The 18,460-nt window shown below is 42.2% G+C and overlaps 2 protein-coding genes across 5 annotated transcripts in view; both read left to right on the top strand.

The window, feature by feature from the left end:
• The window catches only part of LOC122874048 (protein sidekick-1-like), a 221,951-nt gene extending 212,541 nt beyond the window's left edge, over positions 1-9,410 (top strand). For 3 of the 4 annotated variants that reach the window (XM_044191554.1, XM_044191551.1, XM_044191552.1), the window contains 9 exons: positions 1,499-1,685; positions 1,802-1,939; positions 2,029-2,190; positions 2,596-2,721; positions 3,340-3,504; positions 4,094-4,231; positions 6,041-6,161; positions 6,265-6,394; positions 7,465-9,410. In XM_044191554.1, the coding sequence (XP_044047489.1) occupies positions 1,499-1,685; positions 1,802-1,939; positions 2,029-2,190; positions 2,596-2,721; positions 3,340-3,504; positions 4,094-4,231; positions 6,041-6,161; positions 6,265-6,394; positions 7,465-7,770 (1,473 nt within the window). In that variant the 3' untranslated portion in view covers positions 7,771-9,410. The remainder of the gene's footprint in view (positions 1-1,498; positions 1,686-1,801; positions 1,940-2,028; positions 2,191-2,595; positions 2,722-3,339; positions 3,505-4,093; positions 4,232-6,040; positions 6,162-6,264; positions 6,395-7,464) is intronic. The other variant, XM_044191553.1, reaches the window with a different exon arrangement.
• A 1,777-nt stretch (positions 9,411-11,187) lies between these two features.
• On the top strand, positions 11,188-17,465 carry LOC122874049 (zinc finger protein 665-like). Its single transcript, XM_044191555.1, has 2 exons — positions 11,188-11,498; positions 13,051-17,465. The coding sequence occupies exon 2, from the start codon at positions 13,192-13,194 to the stop codon at positions 16,330-16,332; it is 3,141 nt and encodes a 1,046-aa protein (XP_044047490.1). The 5' UTR covers positions 11,188-11,498; positions 13,051-13,191; the 3' UTR covers positions 16,333-17,465.
• Positions 17,466-18,460: the final 995 nt, after the last annotated feature.

The raw sequence follows: 18,460 nt of genomic DNA, 5'->3' as shown, positions 1-18,460 counted from the left end.
AGCCTTTTTCTCTGGGCTCTAAGCTGCTGTGTAAGACATTAATAGACAAATATATTTCTTCTACATTCAGCTGGGATTAAACGACATGCAATGATTTATGGAAGTACAGATTTAAAGCAAGTAGCTGTAGGTTTAAAGAATATTGCAGTGGATATGCACCTGTCCAGTAACGTTATGAGCAGGCGGCAAGCTGTTTTAATGCATCAAACAGATTTTGTTACTGAATATGCATTTATATAGGCTGTTTACTGGCAGTAAGATATCATACTCATTATATACAGCCTGTTTCATTAAAAGTATTTGACCTAGACTACAATATAAAAGTCACACATTGAGGATTTCTAGAATACTTTGTTTTTTCAAAGCCAGTTAAGTAACACATTTCTCAAATCACCACAGTTATATGAAACTTAACCAAGAGTGATAAATTGGTCTGTCTAAGGTGCCAAAAAGCCACAGAAACAATATTCCTCAATGATAACTAACACAGTCTGAAGTTTAAACCTACTTCATCATAACTTTGAATATGTTTTATTGAAAAAAAGCAATTTTTGGCATCATTAAATTGTGACATTCACAAGCAACAAGGTCTTAATATTGATCTCATCATACTGGGTACAATAGTCAGATGACCTTTGTTCTATTTAAGCTTACAAGGATTGACCAAAGTAACCCATGTGTCTTCATTACTGGCCGATGTCTTGAAAGTTAATGGTCACGTCCATGATTATTGGTTTCACATGAGCATTGACAGTCGGGCTGGAAGTGACATAAGGTGTCTTAAAATGCTACACACGTTGACTGCATTCTACATTTTTGATTGACTGATTACTTGAATTGTTTCAAATGAGCAAATCTCAAGTTGTATGATTGCAGAGATTGTCATGTAAGATTTAAAAATTCTGTGCATTGATAATATAGCACCATATACACTAAATATAAACGACAGACTATGGCTGATATAAGGCATCTATGTTGGTTTGGTTTTCACTTCTGTCTAATTAGGCGTCATAAATCAAAACTCAGAAAAATCCCGGTTTTCCAGTCATAGTTATTACTAGTAATTACGACAACTCTGATAAGACGTCATTATACTTGTAAATGCCATTTCATGTCACTGAACATGTGATGAAATTATGTATTTAAGGAGAATTTACACTGACCTTAGTTGTTACCAGGTAGTCTTTAAAGTTTAAATTAGGTGTGAGAGAAGGAAAACGTGTTTATTGTAGTAGGTGTAATTTCTTACACCTACTTTCCCCTTCTGTTAAACTGTCAACACCAAAACAAATCTCTCCATAACCAACTTCTCCTTGTAAAACAGCGCATGAGCTGTATATTACATGGATCGATTAGGGGACGTCAGGAGGAATGGACAGAAAGTAAATAATATATAGTTGGCAGAAATTAAGTGAGGCAGAGGAGAAAACAGGAGCGGTGGAAGTTGTTTGGATAAAAACAAAGCCAGTGTTGTTGACAGTGTTTTCCTGTGGTGCAGATCCACTACTGGGAGAGAGACAAGCAGAACCTGAGCGAGAAGGTCACGGTGATTTTTGTCCCGGACACCCGTGTGCACCTCACCAACCTGACCAGCTACACACCTTACCTGGTCACTCTGACTGCCTTCAACACGGCTGGAGATGGCCCACCCAGTGACCCCCGCGGGACCCGCACCCTGCAGTCTGGTAAGTAGTGATGACAGTTTGGTTCCCTAAAACCAAATTAACTAGCATCGTATTATAGTCTTTTTGATTTCCTTTATTCCTCTTATTTCATTTGTCATCCTCCATGTGTCCTGCAGCTCCCAGCCAGCCCAGCTACCTGTCCTTCTCAGAGGTGACAGGAGGAAGTGTCAATGTGTCCTGGGGAGCTCCACTCACTCCTAATGGACAGGTGGAGGGCTACAGGGTCATCTACCAGCCCACTGCTCCTGTACAAGGTACGCACACATGCTTTATACACACACACACACAAATACATGTTGAGGAGTACGCTGACATTTCTTTGAAATTGTCCATGTGAGAGCAGGAGTGAGTAAAGTGGTGACAGTGGATGTGAGGGGCAGCTGGCAGCGATGGCTGAAGGTTCGAGACCTGATCAAAGGAGCGACGTACACGTTCAGTCTTCAGGCTCTCACGGTCAGCTATGGACCACCCATACAAGCAAACATCACTGCTCAGCCTGTGCAAGGTAGGCGTGGTCATAATCTGTGTTGTGGGTGTGTCTCTACTTGTAGTAATCATGGTGTGGGGACAAATATCTGTTTATACAGTCCCATTATGGGGACTCAGCTAGGGCTGCAACCAACGATAATTTTAGGTTGCGGGTTGGGGTTAGGCATATTCAGGTCGTATGCCACCTGAAAAACACTTGTGCTTGTGTGGCACTGTCATACACGTACATGTATATACTGTAGTATGCTCTTGTAGTGTTTTTTTATTTGTAAAGTTATTTTATATGTTTATATTCTTACATTTACAATCAATAAACTAACAAACTAATTAGTGATTATAGTAAAGGTTATGGCAAGTTTTCAGGAAATGAATGTACATCAACACAGTGACTAAAACTGTGTGTCCCTCTCTGACACTACAGGCTCCCCTGGGTCACCTGTGGAAATATCCATCACCAAGACGTCCTCTGCGCTCACTATCCACTGGTCAGAAGGAGATATCGGTGCAGCACCTGTGACTGGATACGTTATTGAGTCTCGTCCCTCAGGTAAGCTCAAACACAGACGCCACACACAGGTCAGCCACTAGCTTACTTCACATGCACTTTTTCATCACGTGCACCACTTATTTTTTCATTAATCAAGATGGAGGTTAAGTACTACCCTGCACTAAACCTCACTGAACGCATCTTTCACCAGATTCATTAAGACCTGCTGTGCAAATCAAATCAGCAACAATTTTCTAATAAAGATTACCAGAGGTGTAATACAGGAAGGAAACGTCAGTGGCAAGCTGTTTGAACACACTACTCGAGAGATTGTAGACTCTTGTATTATTCTACTACTGATAATAATGCTAATACCCCTTTTATTAATAGTAATAACAGTAATTATCGTCGTCACCACATTATCATCATCGTTGTCATTTTAAATGTAATTTGACAATTTATAATTTTCTGTAATCACATTCTGACATTTGAAAGGAAATAATTCTCAAATGAAGCACCCTCTCTTGTCTTTGTGCGCCTGTCCATCAAACTGTGACGCAACCTCTCTCTTTCTCTGTCTCTCAGTTCAATTCAATTCAAAGGGCCTTTATTAGCATTGGACGTTTACATTGCCAAAGCAAGTGTGAAATAAAAATCTCTCTCTCTGTCTCTCTGCAGATGAAGGAGTGTGGGATTCCTTCATCAGACTCCTCCCTCCCAACAGCAGGTCCGTTTCAGTGCCACTGGAGCGCCTGAGGTCGGGGATCAGCTACGAGTTCAGAGTCATCGCTGTTAATCGCTATGGTTACGGACAGCCGAGTACACCCTCTGCTGCTCTCGCTGGTAAACACACATATGCACACACACACAGGCTAATGAACAAATCCAAGGTGATTTGATTTTGGGGTTTGACTGAATTTCTAGTCAGTTGGAAACGTTGTAGGAAGTCACTGTGATCGTTTTGTGTCTGCTGCCATCAAGAGGCAGAGTCACGCAACTACAACTGTGCTTATTATAACAGAAGACAGTCTGAAAGCATGTCTCTATTTTTGTTTCCCATCTCTGGCGCGACACTAAATTCAGATATTTATCAACAAATTTAATAATTAATGAAAAGTCAATCCAGACATTTAATCAGCTTCCTCTCTCTTACTTAATAAACTGATCTGAGGAAAGAGACACTTCCAAACATCTTAAGTGTTTGTATCAGATTGTTTGAATCAGAATCAGCAGGATGAGTTTTATGACAGTAGGACAAAGCAGCATCTTAGTTAAAGAGTCTGTCCTCTAAAAGTATAATTTACAGGCTTTAAAGATTGTTCTCTGGTCCTGTGGGAGAACCCATAGCTTCGATTTGCAACTAAAGCAAAAGAAAATCTCCCTCATTAGTGTTCCTCCTTCTCTCTTTCTCCGGTCCACTCCCTGTCTGCAGCGCTGTCGGAGCGTCCGTTCTATGAGGAGTGGTGGTTCCTGCTGGTCATGGCTCTGGTGGGACTCATCCTCATTCTGGTCCTGGTCTTCACACTGCTACTGCATGGACACAGCACCAAGTACAAGGCCTGCAGCACAGGTCTGTGGCTCTGATGGTCATGCTCTAATGTAATGCTTTATAGGGTGACCCAGTGCTGCCACCCACACAGATGTGTGGCAACCTGGAGATTGTCATACAACAAAGATAATTTGTTGGCATGTGTTACATTTTTGAGGATGTTATTTGGCAAAGGATGCATTTTTTGTCTCCACAGTCACACTTAACATTGTTCCAGTCACCGTCAGCAGGCAGCTGATTTATTAAAATCTACTCCACCTTTTGTGAAAGTTGATTTGTATTGTGCATCAGTTCACTTGTACTGTTTGTAGAGCAAAATTGCCTCCAGCAGTCCTGTTCCTACCTGTAAGGGCCGTGTGAGAGAGGAAAATAAGGGCAGCCTGGTTCCTTCAGTGCCACCAGCACCCTGAAGCATCTCAGCAAAATCTTCTCCCTGAAGCCCCGCTGTAAATTCTGTAGGTTTTTGAATATGGCTTTAGATTAATGCTGAAAATAAGCTTTTTTCATTAACACTAGTTTTTAGTATTAATTTAGGTCATGCAAGCTAAATTAAAAATGTACAACTTACAACTATAACTTACATACAACTAGACTGGCCAGTCCAAAGTGAGATGTAATTTAACTGGAACGAGAGTGGCCGCTTAAAGGCTGTAACATGTTGTAAGAACAGACTAAGACATACTTGAGTTTAAGGCCTCACAAAATTTGTATGAAATGGTTCTTATTTCTGGTATTTTAACTGAAGCCCTGTTCAGATCAGATTCGCTCCTGCATTGAGAGATCCCACAGGAAAAAACTCACTTCCCAGTTTTTCATACTCAAACCTGGACTGCTCGATTACATTTTAGCTCGCACCACCTCCACAGGGTCAGTCAGGGAGCTCAGCAGCCTGGAGCTGTAGGAATCAGAGTCTTACTCAGTGCTTACAAACATGGATTGAAGGACAAACTCCCTCCTAATTATGACAAAAACAAATGTTACTTTGTCTGATGTGTTGCCCAGTTACTCTTCCAAAGCTTTAGTTCTTCATGTAGAGACTTTTCTTCCTGTTTTCAGCTCAGTTTCTTCTCCTCTCAGGCTTCCTGTGATGTTCTCAGTTGTGGGCGCAGCAGTGCTTTTACAGTCACTTTGTGTGGGTGTGTGTTTCATGTTCTTATATCCCGGTGGGGACTTTAACCTGAATGCACACTAACCCATGTGGACTTGTGTCACCGTGGGGACAAAAATTGAGAATAAAGTAGAGACTGCTTTTTGAGGTTTAAGACTTGGTTTTAGGGTACAGGTTACAATCGGGTTAGGGGCTAGGGAAAGCATTATGTCAATGACTGTCCCCCACGGGGATAGTGAAACAAACGTGTGTGTGCACATACCAACATCTGTAATACAAAGTTAGCCCTGACAAGCACAGGTTACATCAGGACAGCTGTTAATCTGAGTTGCCACAGAAACCTTGGCACAACCTCTGGGCAGTGGAGCGATCAAACAGAGTGAGGGAGGTGCTGTAGGAGGGAGGCAGTGGGCAACAGCAAATTACATTTTTGACATTGTTTCCTTTATTACTCCATTTTTTATGGTTATTGGTGGATAAATTATGAAGGTATTCTGTGTGGTTATTGCCTGAGTGCCAAATTATGCATCCTTTTGCTTCTTATTCTCAGACCTGGGAGGTAGCTGAATACACAATGAATAAAACTGGGGATTGTACTCAGAGTACAGAAGAACAATTTCTCAAACAATTCTTAGCTGCTGCCCCATACGAGCGACCGAACTGCTTTGAATTTTAGTATTTATCTGAACCAATTCCATCTGATTCCTTTTATTTTCCTCCAGGGAAGCACGTGTCCACGGCGGAGGAGTCAGTCACGCTGGACAACGGAGGTTTCACTGCTCTGGAGCTCAACAGCAGAACGCTCAACACCAAGAACTCCTTCCTGAAGAAGAACGGGACCAGGTGAGCACTCACTCTTTCACACACACACACACACACACACACACACACACCTTCATGGATTTGTTCAAGTTTTTACAATTTGTATTGCTGTGTGTGCGTCCAGGTCTCCTCCCAGGCCCAGTCCAGGTGGTCTTCACTACTCTGACGAGGACATCTGTAACAACTACAACGGAGCCGTGCTCACTGAGAGCACCACACTCACAGAGAAACCCACTGAGGTCTCTGAGTCAGAGGTATCTCTCTCTCTCACACATTCAAAGGCTTTATTGGCCTCATAGCAAAGAAATTTGTGTTGTCGGGTGTCCTTGTAGTTGAGAAGTTGAAACGCATAACTGCGACGATAATCCGTCTGTACTGTTGTACTTAAAAAGAAACGTGTGTTACTAAAACAGTACAAAATTTGAACTTAAACACACCACAAACATGACGTCCTGGTGGCCTAAGAACGCTGACTAGCTGGCTATTTAATCTCAATGTCGAGGGTTTGAGTCCGGCCAGAGATCTTTGTTGTCATGTCATCCCTCATCTCTCCACTCATTTACTGTCATTTCTCCAATGTTGCATTTTGAATAAAAGCAAATATGCCAAAAAGACACACATCACAAACATTAGCACCAACAAATCAACAAATAATCACAGAAAGACCAACTCTCGTTTTTGTGGATTTTACTTGGTTTAATGTATGATTATTTAAGACTCATTCGTTCATCCTCACTGTTATATGCAACAAAGGATTCCAACTGAGGATGTTGCAGTTGTTGGTCAGCAACCAAAAATGTGTTAAACTTTGAATAAACACCAAATAAAGAAAGTCAAACCAGCCTATGAAGTATGAATTGGGAATATGACATTTAGAAAGCTCTTTGAAAGTAGAAATTGAGTTCTTTGTACTGTACTTGTGTTGTCAGCATGTGGTCTTGCTTGTGGTAGAAGAAAAGAAAAGGTGGAGGCGAAAGAGAAACTACCATAAATGGCTAAAACCACTGAGCTCTCTCCAACGTTCTCCCTCTACCGTCGATTCAACATGCTGAATTGGCCAAAGGGTCGCTGATAATGGCTTAGAAGAAGTATACCATGTAATCTTAGCGTCTTTTGGTTCAATTCCAACCTCTCCCCATGTTTCCCGTCTGTCGCTACTGTCAAATAAAGGCAAAAATTACAAAAACTACAGTGAATGGTCAGTCAAAGACGCTGCGCAGATGCTTTAGACCTTCAACACTAAAATTCCTTCCTCCTGTTATGTGTCTGTTTCTCTCTCTGATAAACTGCCACAGTCTAACCCCTGCTCTGTGTTTGTATCCAGTTAACGGACAGCGACTACGAGGACGAGCAGCCCAAACACTCCTTCGTCAACCACTACATGAGCGACCCCACCTATTACAACTCCTGGAAGCGGCAGCCCAAAGGCCTTAAAGGGATTGGCGCTCCTTTTGGCTACGAGGAGTGCGCCGCTGCAGACACAGAGCCCTACTACCAGACCGTGGTCACCCAGCACAGCACAGGCGGAGCGTACACACCCACAGGGCAGCCTGCGCACACGCACGTCAACCCCAACACCAACCCGCCAGGGTCACGCACCCCTGTGACGGGATTCTCCTCATTCGTTTGACTCTAGAGACAAAATCTGCACAAAACGATACACACACATGTACACAAAATGAAGGAAGGGGTGTGTGTTTGGACTAAAGGAGACAGAGTCGGCGGCTTCGGAGGAGAGGGGAGGACGAGATGAGGAGACGTGGGACGGACTGGTGACGAAACAGCCCTTCATGCCCCAAAGAACTAAACCTACACTTCTCACTCGCCTTCTCCCCTCGTTCACAAAGATCCTCACTGTGTCGACGAGTGTGTGTGTTGCTCTCCTACTCTTTTACGCCTCTGTGTCACTGTGCTTACACACACAGTTACTGTTCTCATTAACACACACACACATACATTCACACGGCATATATCACCAGATGTTCATGCCTATTCTAGAGACTCTCTAACGAGAGCTAAGAGCAATGACTACACGAGTCCGTTTGTGTAAACGTTGAGGAGCGAATTCAACCTCAAACTGGTGGAACCTGGAATTTTCTGCACAACGCTTCTTCTCTGTTTTCTGTATTTACACATAAGTGCACAAATACACACACACACACACACACTCGCTGATGCACCATTTCAGCATCTCCCACTGGGAGAGAGGAACTTCAAGGTGGAGGAGAATTATTAAAAGACGGCACAGAAGAGAGCAGCTTTTGTTAACAGACTGGTTCATGTACACAAACACAGAGCTGTCAGCTTTAAAATACCACCACACAGAGGAAAAGAAAAAAGTAACAATCAATAATCACAGTTTTTGAACTTGATAACGGACGGAGAGCGAGCGTGGGCGGGGGTTCTTCAGAACTTAAGGCATTCTCAGTGAGAGTGTTGTGTGGTTTCTGAGCGCGATATGTGATGTTTGGGTTGGAATATATGAAAAATGTTTTTTACCGTCCACTGCCTGTTGTCAGCGCCCCTTATACCGCAGCCTCCCAAGCCATAAAGCTTGCACTGAGCCAAACCCCACACATTTCATCCTAATTCTGTTGAAATTTTATTTTTTACGTTTTATTTTTAAGTTTGAGTGTGTGTGTGTGTGTGTGTGTGTGTTTGAGTGTGACACGTGCGCGTACAAGCATGTGTGTTTAAATGGCTCTGTGCTCAGTTTAGAAGCCTGTTCATCTGTCTCTGTTGTTCACTGCTAAGCAAAGCGTGCCACTGTATGTATGTTTGTATTTTTAAGATGGATTTTGTACAGGGAAACCCTTTTTACTTGTGTGCTGTTGTATGTAGTTCGGCCATGTTTGTGTAACTCAAAGCAAATAGTGAAACAGCACTGGAGCAAGTCCTCAGCTACACTGACTGTTGAGAGGGAAAAGGAGGAGACGGAGTCAAGATCGCTTTACAAGAATCATTAAAAAAAAAAAAAAAGCTGCGGTGAACGAGTGTGGAACAAGATTACAGGATATTTTAGAGAATCATTCTTGTTCAGACTGAGTGTGATTGAACTTTGAATCATAAGGCACCACTATCTGTACCCTGGCCTCAACCCCAGCAGCCAGGCTGACACACATGTACTTTGTACCAAGTGCAAACAAAAATCATCTGTAAGTTTTTGCTCATGTATAATTTAAAGGTTCTCCTTCCTCCCAGCAGCCTCCCTCACTCTGTCACGCTTGTTTTGAGTCCCATACAGTGTGTGAATAAATGGTCATTGTTTAACAGCGTGTCTTTGTGGTCTGTTTTAATACTGGAACAGTGAACATGTCTCTTTGGATCACCCCCTACATTACATTAACTGAATTAAAGATGTGCCTTAACATTGTGTAACTGCCTCAGTGACCCTGAACTGAACTGTCTCACTGAACTCTCTTAACCAGGTCTGTGAGCATTGTTCGTGTCTTTGATTAAAGTAGTGAAAAGAGGGAAGGACCAGAGCTTTATCAGTTTTTGTCTATTAATTATTATTTATCAGTGTTTCAATGTTCCAGTGTGTGAAGGGCCTGAGTGATACTTTTCCCTGAATAAAGTTGTGCATTCGAGGAAACTGATGCCAGCAGGTAGTTGAATTATTAAACAATCGTGTGAGAGATCATTCAGCAGAGACAAAGTGCATTCACTACAGCCGTGGTGTACACCTGGAAAACCGCCATGTTATCAAACAAAGGCTTGGTTCACCCATTTACCCCTGGTGTTATGTAGCCATGCAGATAGTTTGGGTTTTATTTGTCCAGGTTTTGAGATATTTGTCTCTGAGATGTCTGCCTCCAATACAATGGAGGTAATTGGAAATTAATTGTGGTGCCCAAAGTATTCAAAGATTCTGCTTAAAAATTCAACAGCATATGTGAGTCTTTCCATAATCAATCAAGAATTTACTTGTTATTAATGTATTGTATTTAATTGTTCCTAAATGGCAATGCAGCTATGAAACAGACACACACGAAGCACATAAATATATAAATACAAAAGAGAAAAGGGTTAAAAAAAAAAAGAGTACCCAAGTTAAAACAGTTTAAAAATATGTTAAATTATGAATGAACTTGTAAAATCATAAAATATTCCTGACCTAATCCTTTAAAATATGGAGCATATTGTGAACATGAAGAGTATCTCATCAAAAACCGCTCCCACTGGTGAAGACTGTAATAACGGTTTGAGCAGCTCATGTTTTTTATATTTTCAGACAGAGGCCTTTTTTGTTTCCCCACTAAATCCAGAAAAATACTTTATGTGGTTTGAGTCTCTAATAACTGACACACTAATTAGCAATCATTGACACTAATGGAAGTCAGTGTAACTGTAATTAAATGTTATGTAATGTGATTATATTAATCATATTTCATTATTTCCATTCTACCTATTTAAACCTTGCGATACCACCAGTAGACGAGTGTGGCGTGTTACTGAGAAAACGAGATTCACCCTCCTGACACCTGGATGATGTGAAATTTATTGTTAGTGTGAGAAAGGCAATCATTTATATTAGAGTCGAAATGTTTAGTCGAAAGTAATATAACCAGTGGTGGAACGTCACTAAGTAACCTGCATTTTCTCAAGTAATATACTTAATGCTGAGGTGCTTGTACTTTACTTGGTTATTTCCATTTTGTGCTACTTTATACTTTTTCTCCACTACATTTATTTGACAGCTGTAGTTACTTGTTACTTTGTAGATTAAGATTTTTATTTTGTTTCTAAACTATAAGCATATAAAATATGATGTATTTAAAATAGTTAAAATTAACACCACTTTGACCAGTTACAACATGTAAATGCCATTAATTACATGTTAATGGATCACTGATAATAATCCAATAAGGTAATATATGCACTAGTAATATTTTAAGTACATTTTAATACTTGTGAATGAATGAATGCAGGACTTTTATATAGTATATTACATTGTGGTATTCCTACATTTACTTAAATAAAGGATGGGAATCGTTTTATCACCACTGAATTTATCGGAGGTTTGATTTCATGGCCTCTGTCGTGGGTCATGTGTCTCCCAGCCGGCAGGCGGCGCTGTGGGGCGGTGCAGCGGTGCGGCAGACCCCGGGGGAACTGTTGTGGTGTCCGGCAGAAAGACTGTCAGCATGGCGGACGTATTTTTCACGTCATGCTTTGCTTTTCAGTGTTTTGGTACAATAGCGTACCATTAATTATCAGTAATGTAAACAGTGAGCTGTATCTTCAGATACTAACGGCTGTTCTTACACTGAGCTGAAGCAGCCGTTACACCGCTCGCTGTCGGTCGGTCTGTCGGTCTGTCTGCACACGTCGTGACTTGTGACCCAGTTTGGTTTGGTGAGTTTTCGTCTCCTCCTCCTCCTCCTCGATTATTGCTTAATACTCCTCTCAATACTCCATCTTTCTAAGATAGCTGTGTGTGTGCCGTATCGATACCGGGCACTGTCAGTTTGACGTTGTAGGAGACGCACCGCTGTGTCTCAGACTCACCCGTTCATATAGCTAGTGAAGTGCGACGGTTGAAAGCCGTTGACACATTTATGCAGGGGTTTGTGTCGCTTGTGGTGGACACTTATGGTGAGTTTACAGTGATCTTATTGCAGTTTATGGTATTTTTCTTCCAGTTGGCAGGGACGGGGCTAGAAACACAGGGCCCCCCTGACAACAGTTCAACATCTGTAATCCCTGAGCAGCCCAGGGGCCCCTTGAAGGTCCCCTACCCCCCATGACAGGGCCCCAGTCACTACAGGCTGTTAAAAATGCAGCGGTGGAGGAAGTACTCACATCTTTTACTTAGCTAATTAAAAATACTCCATTGCAAGTGAAAGGCATGCTTTTAAAATCAAAGTACACAAGTATTGTCAGCGAAATGTATCAAATGTAAAAGTACTCTTTTAATACTGATGCATCAACGCATACTTAGCATTTCACTGATGTAGCTGGTTGAGTTGGAGCTACTTTTAACTACTTAATATACAGTTTAGTCTAGTGGTCCCCAAACTAGGGGTCGGGCCAAGGCTGGATTAGTACCCCCAGGGGCCCATGGGCACTGAAGCTCATAGACCCCCCCAGCCATTAAACCCCACCTTAATATTTTGAGCTTCCAGTCAAGATGGCATGTCAGACCATAATCATACACCTATTGGTCAAAGGCTGAAAAACCAAGTAGGTCTACTTCCATTTCACTCACAAATCACAAGAAAAGGAAACGATGGATTAAATCATCCCAAGGCAGCGTATGACTCTAGACTTCTTGCGTTCACTGAAAACCACCCAAGCAGACAGCAAACGTTTAAAATGACTGACAGCGGCCTCTCTGATCAATGAATTCAATTGTTAAAGTAAACACTCATACATCAGTACAACACACAATAAATAAGTCACCCGGAAAGGCAATGGGACCGGTAGAGGTGGAGAGAAATGTCCATGCGGGTCGGGGTCTCTAAATCGGAGAAAATAATTCCTTCGGATCGGATTTGGGTGGGTGGCAGGTGGATGATTTATGCGTACATGTTGATTCGGATGACATCAGAGCCGATTCATGCACGTTTCTCTTTGTTTCTGGGGTTCAAATAAATTTTTGTTCTTTTTTGTAACTTTTTCCAAATTGCCAGAGTCTTTACACAAAAGAGATGCAAGGCTCTCCTGCTATGTTGACAGTGGACTCAAAGCGCAAGACAGGCTTTTTAATATTTTGGATTTGACTGACGTCTTTGCTTGATGAGCATCACCTGTTTTTTCTTTTTGCTGTTTTTTCCCCCCAGTCAAAAGTCTGTAATCTAATCTAATAATACTGTCATGAAATACCTGTTCAGTATAACGCAGTGCATTTCGACAGCATTACAAACATCAATTTCTTATAAATAACTTCTGTTTGTTTCTTTCACAGTTTTCCTGGACTGACCCGAATGGGATGAAACACCAGGAGCCTAAACACGGACCAAAGAGGGTGACATCTTAATACTCATACTTGAGTCAAAGAAGAAATAAAATTAGCCTCAGTGAAAGAAACACACACCAAAAACTAACAATGGGTGAAGTGACTGTAGAAGTAGATGAGGAAGTGACGAAACAGGACTTCTCCTTGGAGCCACTCCCAGAGCCCCTACTGATAATCCTGTCCCCACCTCCACCTTTCTTACCTGTCCCTGGTGAACCGACCATGTTTTGGCATAAGTGGCTTAAAGCTTTTGAACACTACGTTGAAGCGCTCGGTGAAAACGAGCTCATCGACTCCAGTAAGTGTGTGCTCTTAGAGAACTGCCTTGGCCCAGAGGGCCAGCGTATTTTCACAACACTGATCCAGAGTGAAACCACGTACGCAGCAGCCATCTCAGCGCTGACGGTTTTCTTCAGCTCTGATCATGCCTCTCAGATGTATCGCCTTAAATTTCATCAGAGGGCTCAGATGCCCGGAGAGACTGTAGAACAGTTTGTGTCTGCGTTAGAAGAACTGCTGAGGCCTTGCAACTATGGAGACTTACAAGACAAAATTCTCCTGGATCAGCTGATTGAGAAAACAAACTGCCCACAATTTAAAGAGAGGCTGCTGTTGGAGAGGAAAACTCTGACCTTGGATAAGGCATTGGTTATCGGTAAAGAGGTTGAATCTGTTTTAAATGAATCTGAACTGTTTGGTATTCACGAGGTCAGTGTGGACATAGGAGACTATTTAGACCCTCCTGTTCAAAGAAAGGCCAAAAGAGGACGTCCTCGGCGTGGGGAGAGAAGGGCGAAAAACAAAACAAAACCACACTCGACTAAAACCCCAACAAGATCATCTAGATACAAAGATAATTACTATTACAGCAATGATAAGCTATATTATAGTGATGAAGATAAGTCTAAGAGTGCTGATAAGACTAATCTGACTTGTGATGAAGCTGGCGATAAAGAAGGTAAGGGTGATGATTTGGCCTTGTCATCATCATCACAGAGGATGGAAGAGGAAGGCTGCGACAAAGCTTGTGATGGTGTCGATGATGATGATGAGGAGGAGGAGGAGGAGGATGATGATGATGATGATGATGTTGACTTTGCCATTTCTTCGACTAAACCAAAAGGCCCCTACTGTCCCTTCTGTATTGACAGGCGCTTCAGAGATGCAAACAAGCTCGCCAGACACATGAGGACGCACACAAAGGAGAAACCGTTCAGCTGCCCCATCTGTGCTGTGACCTTCAGCCAGTCCTACCACATGACCCGGCACCTGAGGAACCAGCACGGTGCCGGCCCACACGTCTGCTCGACATGTGGGAAAAGTTTAGGGAGCTTTGAAGAGCTGAAAAGTCACAGGAGGACGCACACGTCGCAAGTTCCGTCATGTCCCGACTGTCATGAAAAATTCACTAACAATGGTGCATTTCTTAGTCATATCATGTCACACAACACAGACCAGTCTGCCCAGCAAGAGGGACAGAGTTCCCAGCAAAGTGAGGAAGTGACAAACGAAGAAATAATTGAATCATGTAACAAAGATAATCATGAGAGTGATGCATCTGAGAATGATGCAGACTCTGGCAATGATGATTCTCAGGATAAAGGATCTGAAGTTGGTGTGACTGAAGATAAGGACACTGATAAAGCTGAATCTCAAGATGGAGGCAGTCAGAAAGAAAAAGTCGCCTCTAAGACTAAAACAAAAGGCCATTACTGTCCCATCTGTGTCGGCAGGCGCTTCAGAGGGCCAAACAAACTTGCCAGACACATGAGGACGCACACAAAGGAGAAACCGTTCAGCTGCCCTGTCTGCGCTATGACCTTCAGCCAGTCCTACCACATGACCCGACACCTGAGGAACCAGCACGGCTTGGGCCAGTACATCTGCTCTAAATGTGGGAAAAGTTTAAGCAGCTGGCTGGAATTTAAAGCACACAAGAAGACTCATGCAGTTGAAGGCCTGACATGTCTTGCATGTGATAAACAGTTCAAGGAGAAGGCTGCACTTGTGAGTCATCTTAAATTACACAAGAAGGTCCAGTCCAGCCCTCGAAGCCTCACCTGCGGTGATTGCGGCAAAGTATTTGGTCGAATGTATCATTTGAAAAGGCACATAGTGACCCATCGCAAAGCAGCAAACGGCGAGTGTTACACGTGCCCTGATTGTCAGAAGAATTTTGCCTTCCCAGAAGACCTCAACAAACACCTGGAGATTCATGTGAAAGAAAACAATGGGACTTGTCCGAAATGTGACGAAACCTTCAGTAGTCCAGAAGAACTGGAGACGCACATGGGGGTTCATGAAAAGTCTTACATCTGCAACACCTGTGGGAAGAAGTTTAAGGTCGAGTACGCGCTGAAGAAGCATGAGCAAGGCCACCAAGATGAACAGTATTATTGTTCCTTGTGCCGCAAACGCTTCATCAAGCTGTCTCACTACAAGAGGCACATAATGGTACATGACAGACGGGAATCCAGATGTCCACACTGTGACAGCGTCTTTCTAAAGTTAACAGCTTTGAAGTATCACCTGCGGACTCATACAGAAGAAAGACCGTATCAGTGCACCTGCTGTATTGAGACCTTTGAGGAGAAGGAAGATCTAGAGCAGCACTGCCTCAAACACAGGAAATTCAAGAGGCAGAGGCCGTACTCGTGCACTCGGTGTGATTTCGCTTTCACTACGCTAATTGAGCTGACAGAACACATGAGCTCACACGAGGGAGAGCAGCCGCTGAACTGCCCCGTCTGCGGCAGGACTTTCCTGAACAAGAACAAGCTGGAGAAGCACCTGAGCATCCACACGGGGGAGAGACCTCACCTCTGCTCCGTCTGCGGCAACGGCTTCCCCTCGGCCGCCAGCCTCAAGTTACACATCCACATCCACACCGGAGAGAAACCCTTCCAGTGTTCGCAGTGCAGCAAGAGTTTCAGGTCGTCCAGCGGGCTGCGGCTGCACAGCAGACAGCACATGGAGGTGCGGCCCAGCTACGAGTGTCCCGAGTGTGGCAGGACTTATGGTCGCATGACTGAGCTGAAGATGCACCAGCGCTATCACACGGGGGATAAACCGTACGCATGCACCTGCTGCAGCAAACGCTTTATTAGCAAAGACAAACTGAACGTTCACATGAGGATACACACAGGGGAGAGGCCGTACTCCTGCCCTCACTGTGGACAAACATTTACACAGACTGGGGACAGAAACAGACACATCAGTAAATACCACTAGTTCGATGCTGGAGTAACAGAACTGCAGTGAAGCGTCGGTTGTTGCTTTTGAATTATCGTATTAGTGGTTTTGCATGTTTGTAGGGGAAGTAGCATTAAGAATCAATTCAGATTCATATTTTTCTCATATTATTTTTTTTAAATATATAAGAAATCAAATATGTTATAAGTTAACTTAGGCAGATTTAGGCTGCCATTAACACTAATATAAATGATGAGGATATGTGATTGTTTTTTGGTAAAATAAAGAAGAATATAGATATTCTCTCTTGTAGAAAACAAAATAAAATCCAAAACGCCACCGCAAAGTAAGGCCTTAAAATGATCAATCAACCAATGCTCAATCTAGTCTTCTGGTCACTGTATAAATAATGTGTTACAGATGGGAAATGATCCTTCTGTCTGATATCTAAGACACTCAACCAGCAACCTTCTCAGTGCAGGAAACTTCCATATTCACATTAGGATTCCCATGTTTGCTGGGTTTGATTTTATGAATGCAGTGCTTTATGTTGGTGCACTTTTACCTAATGGATGATGGGCTAAACATGCAAAACCACTGATTTCTCTGTGCAGTATAAGCCTTCACTGTTACCATCCAAATAGTTTGTCGCTGCTGCGCTTTTTTCTGTAAGATTCATACCTGGACGTTCTTCTATATTACTACATCTACTACTACATTACCACTTAATACAAAAGCTCTGCATGAGGGTTTAGTCCTTGTAGCTCATCCCTCTCACCCTGTGCATGATGCGCCCTCCCCACACAGCACTTTCTCATTCAAGCACCCCGTCTTACCAACAAACACACACTAGTGACCAGCATGTAAATGGTTCTTTGCCATCCAGAGCTTTTTTACAGTTTGCACTGGAGATTTGTCAGGGACACACAGCTCTCGCCCAAATCTGTGGCTACAAACTGCATATAATCACGGTCACTCAAATGACACTAAAGATTTCAGAGATCATGTTTCAATACTTTTATTGTCCTCCCCACCACAGTATGTGTTGTCATGATATTATGTTTGTTTCATTTCAAGTTTTGAAATATCTTTATTTAGGCTTCTCTGTAATCAAGCATTTTGTAACTGTGTTTAGAAAAGTGCCATAAAAATAAAACTATTATTCACTAGCACATGTAAGGAGGTTTATGAACAATGTTTGTAAAAGGTAAACATGTAAACTGCATCATTCTATTCACCTTCAGTCAGTCAAGTGAGAATCAATCAGATGTAAATAGAAATGAATGAATGTGTCTTCATATAAAACCCAAAATTATCTCTCTGAAGTGTTTTATCACTGTTGGTTACTCAAAGCTGTCAGTGGTTGAGTGCCTTGACACTGAATCGTATTTTTTTAGATGTGCGTTGTCGTTCAGGGGGCTGTTTCATGATGAAGCAGGATTAAATCCAACCACATAAGCTTTATTGGTATCAGTCTTGAGGTTATATTATTGCCAAAGCTAAATTACATGCTATTGAATTCACCAAACATGCACATTTTCGTTAATAACGAGAAATATTGTTGATTTCAGCCCTGTAGACAAATGCACACATTCAGAAAACAGTAGAACGAAGTTAAAGAAAGGAGTGGACTCACAGGTTTTCCCTTCGGCTCTGGCATGCAGATAAATATTTTGCAGCCATGAGAGCGTAATTAAGTGATCTCTTCTGAAATGTAAGAAAATGTTATCCTAATTGAAGAATTTCTGGGCATATAATTAGTCTAAATCTAGATTCAAAATAATAATCTTAATCTTAATAATAAAAGTGATATTTATAATAAGTTTTTTTTTCTGTTTGTGAACATAAAATAGGACAAGATGATAGATAATCTGATAATGAATTGATAAAGCAGCAGGAGCTCAGGCAGTAAAAGAATATCAGTGAAAACAGGCCGTCCACATGAGGGTGCTGTGGGGGCCAAAAGCTTTGAAAGGGGACAAAAATGATCCAACTCTTCCCCACATACAAGGTACACTACTACAGTCCAAAGAACAAGAATATTAATAGTTAATAAAATAACAGTATCAAGCATATTATGCCCTTTTTAAAATGTATTTATGCTAAACAATATTGCAAAAACTACATGTAGGATATACAACAGTAAGTTAAAAATAGTTCCACCTTG

This window comes from Siniperca chuatsi, linkage group LG3 (genome assembly GCF_020085105.1).
Source record: "Siniperca chuatsi isolate FFG_IHB_CAS linkage group LG3, ASM2008510v1, whole genome shotgun sequence".
In the NCBI taxonomy this organism is placed as follows: domain Eukaryota; kingdom Metazoa; phylum Chordata; class Actinopteri; order Centrarchiformes; family Sinipercidae; genus Siniperca; species Siniperca chuatsi.
This window is presented reverse-complemented; position numbering and strand designations above follow the sequence as displayed.

Bases quoted from the DNA above. Each gene is read 5' to 3' on its own strand.
- LOC122874049 (XM_044191555.1), top strand. From the start codon at position 13,192: ATGGGTGAAGTGACTGTAGAAGTAGATGAGGAAGTGACGAAACAGGAC.